This window comes from Cyphomyrmex costatus, unplaced genomic scaffold, assembly GCF_001594065.2.
Source record: "Cyphomyrmex costatus isolate MS0001 unplaced genomic scaffold, Ccosl1.0 scaffold127, whole genome shotgun sequence".
NCBI lineage: Eukaryota > Metazoa > Arthropoda > Insecta > Hymenoptera > Formicidae > Cyphomyrmex > Cyphomyrmex costatus.
This window is the reverse complement of record NW_017275249.1, coordinates 384,005-401,420: the sequence shown is the minus strand read 5'-3', so window position 1 is coordinate 401,420 and position 17,416 is coordinate 384,005. Positions and strand designations below refer to the sequence as shown.

The window sequence follows — 17,416 nt, the reverse complement described above, 5'->3', positions numbered from 1 at the left end:
ACACACACACACACACACACACACACACACACATACACACACATGTATAGATTAGTTTCAAATCAAACAAAGGTAATTATGTACTTTAGGGGACCCAGCTCCGATGAAATTTTCATATGTTGTCAAGGTCATGATTCTGAGCAACTTTGCTTTAACAACTAGATGGCGGACTCTTATAATTTTTAAGTTATTCAGACTCGATAGTCTGGATTATTGTATACTATCAATAGTTAATACTATGCGTATTCAATAGTCCAAACTATTCTTTTTAATAGTAGGTTTCGCCCTCCCTGCGGGAGCACACTAAACTACTGTTAAAAATAACCTAACCCAACCCATTTAGTGAGGTAGCTCTCGCTTCGTGTAGAAAGTCGAAATTCATGCACAACAGTACAGGCATGTAACTTTCTATGCGAACATACTTCTATGGTTATACTATTACGCATGAATTTCGACTTTCTACGGAAAGTGACAGCTATCATACACCATTAAATGGGTTGGGTTAGGTTATTTTTAACAGTAGTGGAGCCTCCCCGCAGGGGAGTGGAACCTATTGTATTCACACATACACTTTACAACATAAAACGACATGGAAGTTGCGAGCACATTCGCAGAAGAAGAAATGCAGTAAGAGTTGTTTCGCATGAATACAGTAGGTTTCACTACTGTTAGAATGACCAGTTTTTAGAGCGCCATCTATAAATTGACTAATATAAATCATTAGAAATGTTGAAGAACTGTTCAATAAATCATCAACAATGGATTAGAAATCTTAAAATACCCATATATCTTGTACAACTAATTTTTTTAGCGTTGGGTGAGTATGTACCCCGGTGTGGCCGCGATGTGGCCGGGCTGAGGTGTGGCCGCTAAGGGTTAAAATCTAATAGGTGTTCAAAATTTTTCAAAACGCTACGCTGTAATAAAATTCATTTGTATTAAGTATTACTTCAACGCTTAATATCTGAAAAACTATAACAGACCGCCACCTAGTTGTTAAGGCAAAGTTGCTCAGAATCATGATCTTGACAACATGTCAAAGTCAAGGTCATAGGAGCTGGGTCTCCTAAAGTACATATCCTTTTCATTACCTTATTATATATCAGCTTGATACAATTTATAACATATCGATCATTACCTTAAGAATAACTTCGTTTCCAGACCAGCAATAAATATAAATTTGTACAAACATGCCAATAGTGTATACTAAAAAAGTCGCAGTACCAGACAATTCTGTAATATGTATTGACAAGTAATACACACTTGTACATAATACCAGTATGCTTGCAAAGAATTGGACGAAAAGCACCTGGTTAAATATAACGTTTACCGTTTTGGCGTATCTGTAATTGTTTCACATTAGTCGTGCGTTGCTGTATGAGTATACCATATATTATAAGTGTATAAATAAGTTTCCGCCGTTTTTCATCAAAAATTGGGTATTTATTGTGAAAGAATGATACCTAATGTTTTATTCGAAATTGTCCAAGAAATTGTCTATCACAGCCACTGTTTTTTCCCATCTTTCTGGTAATTGGTGGATTCCACGTCGAAAAATCAAAAAACGTCGAAATTACATTCTTTGTCTTCGACGTCAAATTCACCGTTCTTAAATTTTTGAAACCATTCACGGCAACTTCTCTCACTTAAGGCAGCCTCACCATATGCTTCTAGCGATGCGCCTCAGTTACAGATTTCTTCAAATTAAAGAAGCTCCCGCAAATGACGCTTATTCTGCTAAAAAAAAAAAAAAACTCGACATTTTCACATGATATCTATATTAATCGAAAAAAGATATATGATGCTAATACAAAATCGCTAATATTTCAAGGTTATGTTGTTGCCAAATGTCCAACCTTACGATATGACGTTTTACAGCAGACAATTTTAACCATAACATACTGGTGGCGTCATCTTTTGTCAAACGGCGGAAACTTATTTATACTCCTAATATATATAAAGTATCAACAATATTAAAAATGGGCGAAGTAAGAGTCAAATTACAAATTAAAAATCTAAATTTTTTCTGATAATTTATTTTAATGTATTGCGAACAATATCACGTAATTTTAGCGTTTCGTCCCGACTTCCACTACTGGACTCATCAGTAAGGCATTGTAGTGGAAGCCAACCTTTACGCCTTGGTAAGTTATTAAATCGAGATTTTATATAAAGAGATATACGCGTGTCTTAGCACTTACGAGAATTTGCGAATATAGATAGACCTCTGATGGCGATTCGACGTAGTAAAATATTCTTCGTAATATTTATTTTATAAAGTAAGAAATAACGTCCTATTAATATACGTATATAGTCCCCCCAAATTGCGCGCCGAACAGATGTCGATCTTGCAACGCAACTCTAATAATCTGAAAAATCCCTCCCCAAATATCTCTTACTTTGGATAAATATTGCGAAGAATATTACTACGTCGACTCGCCATCAGAGGTCTATCGATATTCGCAAATTCTCGTAAGTGCTGAGACACGCGTATATCTCTTTATATAGATAATCTCGATTTAATAACTTACCAAGGCGTATAAGATAGGCTTCCATTACAATGCCTTACTGATAAGTCCAGTAGTGGAAGTCGAGATGAAACGCCAAAATTACGTGATATTTTTCGCAATACATTAAAATAAATTATCAGAGAAAATTTAGATTTTTAATTTGTAATTTGACTCTTACTTCGCCCCTTTTTAATGTTATTGATTATTATTATATAAGAATCCTTGAATTTTTCAATTTATATATAAAGTAGTTATATACAATATATAATGCTATTTTAATACGTAATTTTATAACATGATATCTATATTAATCGAAAAATTGTAAAAGATTTTAGGATATGTACCTTATTTACACACACACACACACACACACACACACACACACACGCACACAAAAGCTATAATACTTATACTTTATACAATTATAATTATTATTATTATTATTATTATTATTATTATTATTATTATTTTATACAATTTGACACGGAATTGCCTTATAATAAGATAACGTTAAAAGTACTTCATTTTCGAGGTCATATTAATTGTTTTTTAATGTTAGTTCTTTTCAACTAACGTTACATATTTATGTTTTTTTTTAATTTAAATGTATATTCGTCATAAATATCAATAATTACCGTTATATTAAACCATAACGATTTTTAGGTGTAGAAAATAAATAACGTTTATATGCATGCAATCATATACGCATATAAAAAAGCATTTGAACGGATGCATAAAAATGCTTACGTGACTTACTTATAAATGTTAAGATGATGGCGTATGCACTCTGAAATTCCTGTTTTGTTTTTATTAGGTGAAGGGAATATATGTTCCAGATATCTAATTGTTCTATTAGTTATTAATTTGTGAAGACGACTTTCAAAAATTTTGAGTTGGGCACATGTATGTAAAATCAATCCAAAGAGTAATGTATCCGTGCCAATATTTATCATAGCGGAAAAAATTACAGTTATGATTTGATGAACAGATATAATCCAAAACATCGTAGATACATTGTAATCATATGGCAACCATATTCGATAGGGCAGATGACCTTGCATAACATTTAATACTGATCCTATTGTAGTGCCTGTAACGGAGCTAGTTGCTAAAAGTGAATATTTTATCGAGCACGATCTGTAATATACAATATTATAAAAATAAGATCGTAAATTTTTTATATTTTGTACATTTACAACTTAGAATAATAATTTTGATAAATGTTTAGAAGTGCTACTCTCCCAAAAATTTCAGTTTTTTCAGTCAATAAACAAAACTAGTTTTAAAAAAACAGATATACAATGTTTTAAGAGGGTGCTTGTGATTTTTGTAAGAAAAAATTCTATTTTAAAGCAAATAAGAGAGTTTAATTTCTTATTTAAATATAATATAAAAAAACTTTTACCGGCTATACGCTTCAAACATTTGTACGTATATATGACCTTTAATTATAGGTCACTGTATTCGTCTTAAAACGCTGTATCAGAATGTAAATTAAAAAATATTTCATTTAAAAAAAAACAGATTCGATTTTTGCTTATCCTCTACGCCTCCACTTACAAAAAATTATTGACAATACATTATGTGCCTCTCGAAATCAAGCAACTTTTATTTGACACTTTTCCTTCTATTGTTAAAAACAAGTCAGTTGTTCAGGTGAACAACCTGTTTAGTTGCTTCACGCTGTATACATATAAAGATTCTTCTAATGACCGTACGCAAACGAGATCCATCCGACACTGTTTTGCTAACTAAGAGTGAAGCAGAATTGAAAGAGATGAAAAGATTTAGATAATTTCTGAAAGGGAAAGGTTTAAGTCTCAGCCCGGAGAGGTTTTTGAATGAAAGGTAGTGTTTAAAAAAGGGAGAGGGACAGCGAAGAGAAGAGAATGGAAATGGGAAGAAAAAAGTTCAAGAAATTAGATATTTGAAGTACATATTGTAGAAGGAATCGGGGAGGCGGAGAAACACAGAGGAGAGGATGCGAAGAGCAACAATAGCAATGAAAAAAACAAGGAGTATAGGAAAAAGAATATTTAAAGAGATGATTATCTTTAGAGAATGAAAATGTTTGACTCACTGATGGAGTCTGTAATGCTATATGAAGTAGAAGTTTGGAGTTGACAAGAGAAAAGAAGACTAGACGAAATAAAAAGAAAATACACGAGATGAATATTGAATCTGGATAGAAATGTACCAAACTACATTCTACCAGAAGAAACAAAGATAAAAAAGCTAAAAAAAACAGATAAAATATGAAGAACAATAAAATATAAAGAAAAGGTGTTCAACTTAAAAAAGAAATTAACAAAAAATGCATAAAAGATTTGGAGAGAAATCGTCCACAAGGTATGAAGAAAGGGGATAGGAAAAGAAAAAGAAAAAGCTATTGAAAAGTGTTTTCAAGAACAATTATTAAGTAAAGAATTTTTAAACAATTATTAAATTCTTATAATTATTCTTGTCAGATAATAATGAGTTATTTAGAGTTCTTTACGATTTTTTAAACTTTGCACTGACTAGATATAAAGATAACCTCAAATGTGTGCATTTCATATATATTTAAATATATAAACTTAAATATTAATTTAATATTTCGACAGATCCAGAAATCGTACGTTCTTTGAAAGTTCCTCCAGTTCGAGATGAGTTCGAGAGAGAGAGAGAGAGAGAGAGAGAGAGAGAGAGAGAGAGAGAGAGAGAGAGCGCGCGTGCGTGCGTGCGTGCGTGCGTGCGTGCGTGTGTGAGTGTGTGAGTGTGTGAGTGTGTGCCCTTTCGATTTTTTTTTGAAAATACTGAGGTTATGTGCAAAGATACAAATAACTTTCTTATTGCTTTACTGCTTTTCTGTTCCAAAATCCAGTACCAGCAGTAAAAACTTAAATTTTGAAACGATAAAAATCAGTCATTTCAATAACAACAGCGCCAGTAATGCCAACTAATTTTGGAACATACCCAGAATAGAAGAAGGTGAAGTAACGAAGAATGAAATGACCATAGAGATAGTAGTACTAGAGTACGCATTGTAGGAGTGGGGGTAATTCTATCTAGAAAAGGACGCACTCATTTGGGCCTTTTCGTTCTCTCTCGTTTCGCGCATGCGTATAGCCATATACTCTGAGAGAGGGGATCGAAAGAAAGAACGAGTCGAACGAGAAAAGTTTCATCATTACATGACCGGACAAGCCTGATTGAGCCTGATCACTTTGGAATCAAACAAAGAATTGAGTTTGATAAGGTTAAGGGCTCTCGATGAATAATATCAATTGTTAAGAATAATTAGTTCTGCGTATTTCTCAGTTGAATGTACAGCCACGAAACTTCCAGAGGTGACTGTACAACAAGCACTCAAGCTATCTGGTAAGGAAACATGGGGGCGACAGTCTTGAGTCGAGCTCCAAAGCGATAACACGATCCGCGCCTACAAATAAGTTCGCGTCTTTTGCTACTATTATTTCCCTTTTTTTTGTTTGTTAAAAATAAGAAAAACGTTTTTCATTTTTCTTTATGGCGAAACATCGATTCGTTTAATTTTCCTTGCACCTGTTCTCACAACAGAAGAATAAAACCTCAACATCAATAAATATTAATGATAAAAATCTATTATACCTCTATAATTCCAGTCATGCGAGCATATTGGCCAGCACCACCAGATTGTTTCTTATAAAGATAGTCAAATTCACATGGTTTAGTTAAGTCTCACGGAAAGAAACTTTTGGCTTTCCAAGAATGACCGGACAAGCCTGATCTCTTTGGAATCAAACAAAGAATTGACTTTGATAAGGTTAAGGGTTTCCCAGTGCCAAGGGTTGCTCTTTCAATTCCTTATTCTTTCTTTCAATCCCCTCTCTCAGAGTATACGGCTATACGCATGCGCGAAACGAGAGAGAACGAAACGGTTCCAAATGAGTGCATCCTTTTTTAGATAGAATTACTCCCACTCCTCAAATTTCCGATAATGCGTACTCTAGTACTACTATCTCTATGGAAATGACAATAGCAGAGTTTTTAGGGAGAAGAAGGGAAATGCCTGGAATGGATGAGAAAGATAATAAAACTAGAGGTGCGTTCCGTTTGCGCATGATGCGCATAAAACATATATCCTTGTTTAACATTTGATGGGCAACAAGAATAAACGAAACATTATGCGTGAAACGGAACACACTCTAAGAGAAGACATAGTAAAGAAAAGAAAGTAAGGGAAATAAAAAGAATGAAGTTTTTTTTTAGAACATTCTAAAGATTTTCTCGATTCAATCTCAGCTTTAATCGGTTCTTTATCTGAATATCTAGTTTTTATTTATTTTTTTTTAAAGTTGATTGTTATTCAGAGAGATTTAATTCACATTATTGGATTCAACTGAGTACTGAGATCAAAACTTATAAATATAAAAAATATTTAATTAAGACGCGTATCAAAATTACAACAGTATTAACCCTTTGCGTCACGATGGACGCTCAGCGTCCCACCTTTTATCCGTTGATTTTTTCACCTTTAAAAATCAGTTTCTCATGTTTTTTACGTCGTGATTGATTTTCTACATAGCTGAGGCATTTATTTGTCGAATACAAGACATCATACATATTAACATACTATAGTTCATTAATTATAAACAATAATATACCAAAAAATGGCCATTTTTTGAAAAAGAAATCGTTTGTGAAAAATAATCACATACAATTCGCTTGAAAAATGCTACTCAGGGTTTTTGGGGTCGCTGAATACGAATCTGATATCAGTTTTCAAAAAATTTAAAATGGCGGATCAAATATGGCGGACATGAATATTGAAAATCGACTGAATTAGCTTGAAACGAGTAACTCGGGAGTTTTCGGTGTCGCCGATTGCGAATCTGATGTCAGTTTCTAAAAATTTAAAATGGCGGATCCAATATGGCGGATATGAAAATTGAAAATCTACTGAATTCGCTTGAAAAAAGTTTCTTGGGAGTTCGTGGGGTTGCTGAATACGAAAATGAAAATAGATTTTGGGATTCAAAACGATATTGAATATAAGTGGAAGACGCTTATACATATATGAGTCATGTACCTAACCATTCATAGTCTGATAACCTGTATAAAATGGGAGCCTTTACCTATATCCATCAGTATTTTTATTTACAACCCGGGAAAAAATAGATTATATATAATCATATATAATTACATATAGTTATATATGATTATATATAGTCCATTTTTGCCCGGAAAAAAATTTACCATTTCACTTTTAGTTACTGAATCTTGCACATTTGATCCAGAATCTGCAGTAAAAAAACATCATCACTGAGCCTGCTTCTACTCTCCAAAATAATATCATTTTCAAACGATCACTCAAAGTTTCATTATCACTTGAGCCATGCTTTCGTTTATCCAAAACGGAAAGACAGAGTAAATGTGGCGACAGTCATTTGTTTCATTGCGACCCCGAAAACCCCCGAGTAACTCGTTTCAAGTAAATTTATCCATTTTTTAGAAAGTTGTCGGCCATATTGGATCAGCCATTTTGAATTTTTGAAAACTGACATCAGATTCGTAATTTGCGACCCCGAAAACCCCCGAGTAACTCCATTCAAGAAAATTCATCCATTTTTTAAAAAGTCGTCCGCCATATTGTATCCGCCATTTTGAATTCCTGAAAAATGATATCAGATTCGTAATCAGCGACCCCAAAAACCCCTGAGTAACGAGATTCAAGCGAATTCAGTGAATAGAAAAATGCGTGACTGAAAGGGTTAAGAATTTAAAGAAGTTGTATTAGAGTTATCCCACATATATGTATATGTATTTTATTATGTTATCACATTATATTAGATAGCGTTTATATGTATTTATTTTATGTTTACATTTGTATTACTTTAGGGTATTGTATTTGTTCATAGTACAAAATAATTATAAACGGAAGCTATCCCAAGTTGCAAGGCATATGGATTAAGTTTTAATAAATAAAATAATACTAATGTTTCATTGTAGAATTTTCTTAATAATTATAAGTATTTACCTGATAAATGTATCGAATTTTGTTTGTATCGCCACTTCGTCCTCGTCACAAGGTTTACACGGTGTCTTCATCAATACTTGCACCAAGTTCGTGATTGCATTTCGACGTACCACAACAACAGTCGCTTTACAACATACGGCAACAATAGTTAGGAACATTAGAGTATTAGTGGCAAAATCGTCGATATTATCAACAACAAGAATTATATCCATAAATTGAGTTAACACCAAAAAATATTCCGAGAATATTACAATAAAAGTAAATACGTTGTATAGCAGTTTTGCGCCGTTTGATGACCATTCATTAGGTCGCCATATACCACAAAGGCTATGTATTAAAAAATTTAGAGATAGTATTTGCATATTTGGACCTTTCCTTTTATAAGTAACTTATTGATGAGCACAAAAATATGGTTTCTTTCTGTGTATAAAAAGTCATTTAAACAATTGCGAAATATATATATTTTTTAATTGCTAAATTATTATAAATATCCGCGCGATGAAATATTACACATGTATAACGGTGATAAGAAAAATTAAATTTAATATAGGAGGCAGCATAATATCATATAATTAATTTTCACAAACTATATAAATTATTTAATGCTGAATGTAAACGTGTCTCTGATAAGTTTGATTTACTCAACGCATCGTGTGAAAATGTTATTTTATGTATAATATTATTTCGAATTAAAAATTGAACTCATTTAATTGTAATGCAATGTATTATTTATACAAATACAACTAGAGAGAAAGTATTACAAGCATTTTCCGCGCACCTGTTTCGAAACTTTCTCGTTTCTCGCAATTTTAGCTACCTCTATATATATATATATATATATATATATATATATCTAATACAATAAAATTATCAAATATTTTAAACAAATATTGTATAAAGAGCATTCACTATTATAATGATCAATAATATTCATTTAAATGTAACCGAGCACGTCTTGCGACAGACTATGTATAGTTTTACTTCAACTTCTTAACCGTAGTACCATTAATAACGGTCATTAAAAAATCGACATAAAGTCAATTAGACATTTATTGCAGAGGGTGCACGTTCTTCTCCGCTTCTGGGTGAACAATATAATTATGAAAGTTTTCCTACTTGCAACTATCGAGGGACGTCGTTCTTTATAACCACGCACATTGCAGTTATGTCCCCATCGAATAAAATATTTGTATACCTTCATGTGTCTATCAGAACTGAGTAAAGATCGTATGTCTCGCAATGTCTTACTACATCGTATGAAATAAGAAATAATGTATAATATGGGCATTGTATGCATCAATCCTTTACCTGCTAAACAAAATATAACATTTGTAGCGAAGAAATGAAGTTTTTGTTTGTTTCGCCTATAATTGTCAATATCTTACCTTAAAATAGTCAATAACTTTGGAACGGATGACCTAAAAATAAATAAAATTATAATGCTTTGAAAAGATCTCTACAAGAACTATAACATGTGAAAGGAAAAGTGAGAGGTGTCTCACTTAAAAAATTCTTTTTAAATGACCAGATGATCTTGCGCTGATCTTGGCCATCTAAAATTAAAATAATGAAGTCTGTGACTGGACTTTTCAAATTCTACAAATTTTATTTGAAACATTTTTTTTATAAAACTTATAATTTTCAAAATATTTTGCCGTGATACTTACGCGTGACTATAAATAATAGTGTATTAACGCGTTTGTTGGAGTGAGAAAATATACCATATAGTAAGAACACCGACGAGATACTATCAAAGACATTCAGTTCTGAGTAAAATTCGTGACTATCAATGGGACCCTGGGGACCCAGAAATGATTGAAGAACGATGTTATTATTGACAATTAATAAAAATTTGCGATTGTTAACGCATAATAAATATTTCAATAATATATTATCATGATTTTTTATTATATAAATGTTGTATAAAGAAGCACGCATACTCTTTTAATATTATAATATCTTATACAGGGTGGTTTGATACGAATCAAAAAAGTGGATAATGAAAGTTGTTCGTCTTGAAGGGGGACATCTAATATGATACCAAACTCGACCCTTCACCCCCACCCCCGTGGGGAAAAATCTTAAATAAAAACCCCTATTTTTTATTGCATATTTGGATTCTGTAGAAAAAATTACGTAGATTTGACCTACAATCGAAGTCATTTTCGTTGAAAGATGGTGCTGTAATCGTCAAAAACTAAAACCATCTTGTATTGTAAATTCGAATTCTATGGAGAAATCAAATTGCACCTACCATTTGTACTATTGACTTTTACAGAAGTCGTGTTCATAAAAAAAAATGTATTTTACTGCAAACTAGAAAAAACGTTCATTCTACTTTTAGCATTACCCGGGAACAACGACGTGAACGTAGTAGAATCATTTCCCATGGGGTGCTTTTTTAACGTGAGTCCCTTTGCCTTTCACAAGGATATTCTGAACTGTACAAAGTCTTCAGATTTCACCACGAAGAAGCTGTTCAAAATTACCTCCATTAACTTGGATACACAAGTTTAACCTTTTGTGAAAGCTGTCCACAGTTTGTAGTCCACGTCGTTGTTCCCTGGTAATGCTAAAAGTAGAATGAATGTTTTTTTCTAATTTGCAACAAAATACATTTTTCTCATAACTGATGAACACGACTTCTATAAAAGTGAATAGTACAAACTGATAGGTGCAATTTGATTTCTCCATAGAATTCGAATTTACAATACAAGATGGTTTTAGTTTTTGACGATTACTGCGCCATCTTTCAACGAAAATGACTTCGATCGTAGGTCAAATCAATGTAATTTTTTCTGCAGAATCTAAATATACAATAAAAAATAGGGGTTTTCATTTAAGATATTCATTTTCCCCCTCCCTACCCCATGGAGGTGGGAGTGAAGAGTCGAGTTTGGTATCATTGGATGTCCCCCTTCAAAACGAACAACTTTCATTATCCACTTTTTTTATCCGATGCGTAGTTTTCCAGATATTCAGTACCGAAGCTTCAAATGGACCTTGTACATTGCTGAAAAATTATAATTTTTTTTCTCTACGGTTATCATTTCTATTGATAATTAAATTTGTTTGATAATGTTAAAATCACAATTTTTAATAAAAATTGAATATTATTAAGTTTTAAAGATATCAATATTATTATAAGGGTGTCATTAACCGATTAAATCACCTATTAGGAACAGGTATACATATATAGAGTAGACTGAACTGACAATGAGTCGAAAAGTCTTATACCATTTACAGTTTACGCAATATTTAACGAGATATTAGACCTTAAATATAGCCGAATAAACACGTTTGTTTGGCCTATTACTGCCAAGCGTGTATGCCTCTCAATCGCTCTCCTTGCGCGCGGTCGCGATGCACGGGGATGGCTTGATACGCGCTGTCCGAGTTTAGAAGCTCGCGGCAATGGGCGCTTCTCACTCCTCGCGCGCCAAGCTAACGATGGCGGATATTCGGTAATATATATAGTAGGCCGGACGAACGCGTTTATTCGGCTATCTTTAAGGTCTAATATTTCGTTAAATATTGCGTAAACTACAAAATGGTATAACACTTTCTGACTCAGTTCGGTCTACTTTACCACTGTACTCTTGATACGTGATTTAATCGGTTAATGACATTTTGTATATACAGGGTGTTCCAGAAAGAGTGCAAAAAATTACGTGAACAGGTAGAGCAGATTGAACTGAGTCGAAAAGTCCTCTACCGTTTTGCAATTTTCGCAATAGTCAACGAGATAATATTTGGTAAAAATTACCGAATACGTGCATCCGCCCGTCCTACTACTGCCAACAGTGTATGTATGTACGCCCCATAGTATAGATAGACCGAGCATGAGGCGGGAGACATGGCAGTCACGTGCGAGAAGGAGGGAACATAATTAGATTTTTCGTTCTCTCTCTAACAGAAGAAAGTGGGAGTACGATGCAGCCCCCACTTTCTTCTGTTAGAGAGAGAACGAAAAATCTAATTGTGTTTTCTCCTTCTCGCACGCGCCAGCCATCGATATATATCCTTGTCTGGCATATGGCAATGCTTGGTCTATCTATACTATGTCTATGGTACGCCCACGATAGCTCGTTGGCGTACACTGTTGGCAGTATAGTAGGACGGGCGGGTGCACGTATTCGGTAATTTTTACCAAATATTATCTCGTTGACTATTGCGAAAATTGCAAAACGGTATAGGACTTTTCGACTCAGTTCAATCCGCTCTACCTATTCACGTAATTTTTTGTATTCTTTCTGGGACACCCTGATACATGTCTACGAAACTAAATTATAAAATTAATACCATGTATATTATCAGTTTATTATTCTTTTTCCCAATTTCTTCACCTTTAGATAACCTTTATCAAGGAGATTTCTCCTAGAATATAATGGAGATATCTCCTGATATCAACTGTCCGTGCCAAAATCGTAACAGATTTTTCTCCGTGTGGGTATCAATCATGAAACTTTTTTCCTAAGATAAAAAGTGAAAAGTGAAAATTTTTACCACTGAAGTTAATGGAGAAATTTTTCATTTTTCACTTTTCATCCTAGGAAAAAAGTTTCATGATCGATATCCTGGATAAAGGTATCCGCAATTTATCTGGAAGTGGAGAAATTGGACATTAATCACTTAAATTTTAACAGTTACGTGAATTTCCAAAAACACCGAGCGTTTTTGACAGTATTTCGTCGATAGTAAAAGTATATTGGAGCATGATCGAATTTGCGACGCGATAAACATGTACACACGTACATATGCAAATATCCGCGCGTGCGTGGGATCTAGTTAGCTGCCATGTTGATACTGGATTACGCTGAGAGTATAAAAAATTATATATACTATATTTGTTTTTAACATGTCATAATCTACAGTTAGAAGATTTCATCGGGAGCCGATTTTATATAAAATTTGTATGGAATCCTTTCAAAAATATAATTTAACTACTATAAAACTTAGTTTTTTAAAAGGTTCTTAATATCATTGAATTTGAATATAGCTTGAAAATATTCATTTTTAAAAGGATAGTAATTTGAATAAAGGAGAATCCAAGGTCGGTATTCATTGTCTGTTCTTATTTCAAGACCATCTTAAAAAACGTTAATATACGGCCCTATGATTTGTTCATAACACCTTAAAACGATCTTGAATATAATCTGTATAGAAATTTACGTAGTATTCCGGTCAGTTTTCTCTTATTACTATTAGATTCTGTATAGAATTCTAATAGGATGCCAGTCAGGAAAACTTGTATCCATTGAGATTTACTAGCCAAATTCCTATTATATGAAAAGAATAGTTTTATTAAAATATTTAAGAAATAATTAATCTAGTTTTATTGTTAAAGTAAGTATTACTAATTAGTATCATATTTTAGAACAAAATCGTGAGAAAAAAATTTTTTCTCTAAATTCGAGAATTAACTTCTTGATGCTTCCAAACGGTCACCCCATCTTCAAGTTGTACCACATACTTCGCATGCTTAACTTTGGCAATCGTACAGGAACTGCTGTACTTCAACGATCCACGAATTCTGTATGTTAACATATGTATAATTGTGACATATCTGATTAGTGATGCACGAAGACGAGACAAGACGATATTTTTCAAAATATCGTCTTGTCTCACAAAAATATTGAAAAATTAATTCTTGTCTTGATCTCTTTATCAAGATAAAAAATTAATCTCATCTTGATTTCAATATTCTCGAAAATATTTATTTTTATTACAAATTTTTAAATTTAAAATGTAATGTACTAAAGACGAGACAAACGATATTTATTATTTTTTACTAAGATCATATTTCTGAATCTAAAAGTATAATCCAATCAGTGCTAACAAAACTTCCAACAGTTGCAAAATAAACTTTTTGCTGAACGCAATTAATTGAAAAAAGAAAGGCAGCATAGACGATTGGGCGCATGCATAAGAGTACGTTTCCACTGAGCACGTCACGACGTCACGCGTTAAGTCGTCCATCGTGTCACGACGCGACGCGATAAAGAGAAAAAGAAAAGTTTATAATATTACAATAAAATTGTATTGATTTTATTTTATTGCAATAACACAATATAGTTTAATATAGATTATAATATAGACAATATAGATTATAATATATATAAAATAGTAATACTCCATATATCAGTGAAAACATTTATATTCATTTATATAAGTGTGAATAATAAGCCACTAAACGTAATTAAAATTACGTTTAGTGGCTTATTATTAGTTTTAAATTTGTTGAGCCTTATTACAATTAATATGTAATTAAAATTATTTCTATATTTTCTATTAGATGTTATCTATTAATTTGATATATTTCCAATATATTTATTTATTTGATATTCAATATTTTCGATATTCTTGAGCCGAGAATATTGATCTTGGAAAAGTAATATTGTCTCGTATTGAAATTTATTAAATTAATATTGTCTTGATATCGTCTTGATTTCGAGACAAGACAAGATAAGAATCTTGATGTCTCGAATATTGCGTGCATCACTATATCTGATCAATAGAAATATTAAAAACAGATAGTTTATGTAAAGTTTAAGTATATTTTCTTCATAAACTGTTTAAAAGTAAATCATTGTATTATTACTGATTTCAGAAGTTATGATTTCTACAGATTAAATTGCAGATAATCGTCCACGGTAATTGTTTTGCCGCATCACCTTAGTAAAATGCAATGAAATACCCTTGCCTCGGTTCGCGAGGCAAAGAGCGATGTCTTTTCTCATTCAAATTTATTCGTTTCGAACAAAAGTACGTAGAATGAGTCTACATACATATTTGTACCTAAGGATTTATGTGGATATCTCTTGTTTTTTTTCTGATTTTCTTAGGAGACTGCAGCGCCAAGCGCGGACTTAGGAACTCCCTATTAAAATCCGAATATCAGTTCATGCGCTTTTATTTATATTAAGGATTCTTATGGGTATCTCCTATTTTTTTCCGATCTTCTTGTGCGTCTGCAAGAACTTCTTGTCCGCCAAGTGCGGGCTTAGGATCTCCTAATTGGTATCCGAATTAAATAATCAGACATTTACTATTGTGTGTAAACGCTTGGATTTTTTAACGGAGAAACTAATTAGAAGTTCTTATATTTCTCTAATAATTCATCAAAACTAGATTCTGTGTTAGGAAAACAGAATAGAATCTTTTATAGTGTTTCTTTTTTAGGGAAATCTCATAGGAATCCAATAATAAGGAAAAGTAATCCATAATTAACATCAGTACAGAATTAGTTCAGCTATCTATTTGCATAGACTGATGAGCTCTAATAAATAAAGCGAAAGTAATGCTATTTATTACAATAAGAAGTTTTCTATAAAACTAAGTTTTACTAAAAAATTTTCAAATTCTGTCTAACGCATATAGAATCCGTTTCGAATTTTTTTTAATTTTACATTTGATTAAAAAAAAAACATTATTAGATAAATTATACCATAAGCTGTGAATTTTATAAAAATTGAGCCAGCAGTTATATAATATAAAAGGAAGATGATCCCGAATGAATCTACTGATCCACAAAAGGTTAAATACTGTATTTTCTAAATTGACTTATTCGAATATAGGTACATAGCAAGAATACACGGTACAATGTTATGCTTAATATACCGTATTATATAGTAAATTGGAAAATATCTTTATATTGACTCAATGTACGTACATTGAATATTTACATTATATTTTAAGATCGTTACGAAGAGTAAGGTTGAAATAAACAGAAATTTTTTAATTTTACTAATTTATAGAAGACTACATAATTATTATTTTCTCAAATAAACTTTTTACTATTTATATTTTACTTCTGAAGTATGTTAAATGCCGAGTATGACATTTTTAAGATCTGAAACAAAAATTGATAAAAAATTTTTATATAGATTATTGCGGTTATTAGTACATTTTATTAAAAATTTGTATGTGCTTCATAAATGTGTCACTGTCAATATCATCTTGGGTAAATATTGAGTTTAGGGGAGATCTTCTCCTAATGACCTTAATCTTGATCTTGATATATGTTGTCAAGGTCATGACCCTAAGTGACCTTGAGAAAATTTTAACTGTCGGACCTCACTCGTTAAAAAGTTATAATCAAAAAAGGTTTAAGAAATAATGTCTTATTTCTGCTCTGTACAAGTTAAGGGTCGCATGACTTTTATGATTATACATGAGTTCCGACTTTCCACGCGAAGCAACTCTCACCCCACCTCCCTCTACTTCAAGGGTGCATGACTTCCATAATTGTACTGTTGCACATAGGTTTCAACTTTCCACGCGAAGCTATTCTCATCCAATTTCCCTCATGTTTAAAGGCTGTACGACTTCCATAATTGTACTGTTGCACGTGGGTTTCGACTTTTCACGCGAAGCGACTCTCACGTGGAGTGAGAACGTTTAGTAAAGGAGGAGGTGGACTCCTCCTTTACTAAAAGAGCTCATGACTTCCATGATTGTACTGTTGCACATGTGTTTCGACTTTCTACGCGAAGCGACTCTCACCTCCGCTCCCTGCATTCAGGTTGAATTCATGCTTTTTTCGACATTAAGTTCCATGTATCCATACACAGGTATTACCTAATAATTAAATTTTTTTGCAAAATATTTATTACATTCTATTTTCTTTCTCTATTGTGCAACATGGAAATACAACCATGGAAGTCATGCGCCCCTTTGGCAGGGAGAAAGGTGGGGCGAAAGTCGCTTCGCATGAAAAATCGAAACCCATGTACAACGGTACAATCATTAAAGTCGTATGATCCTTGGATTATATAGTAGAAAAGAAACATTATTAAAAAAAATTTTTCTGTCTATAACTTTTTAATGAGTAAGGTTCGGTTAAAATTCTCAAGGTCACTCAGGGTCATGACCTTGGCAACATATGTCAAGGTCATTGGGGGAGTCT

The 17,416-nt window shown here is 32.6% G+C and overlaps 1 protein-coding gene across 1 annotated transcript in view; it reads right to left on the bottom strand.

The window, feature by feature from the left end:
• LOC108782427 (uncharacterized) overlaps positions 1-17,416 on the bottom strand; it is a 109,430-nt gene that overhangs the window by 80,595 nt on the left and 11,419 nt on the right. The window contains 4 exon segments of the mRNA XM_018550706.1: positions 443-459; positions 1,125-1,343; positions 3,267-3,647; positions 8,509-8,878. Coding sequence (XP_018406208.1) covers positions 443-459; positions 1,125-1,343; positions 3,267-3,647; positions 8,509-8,878 — 987 coding nt within the window.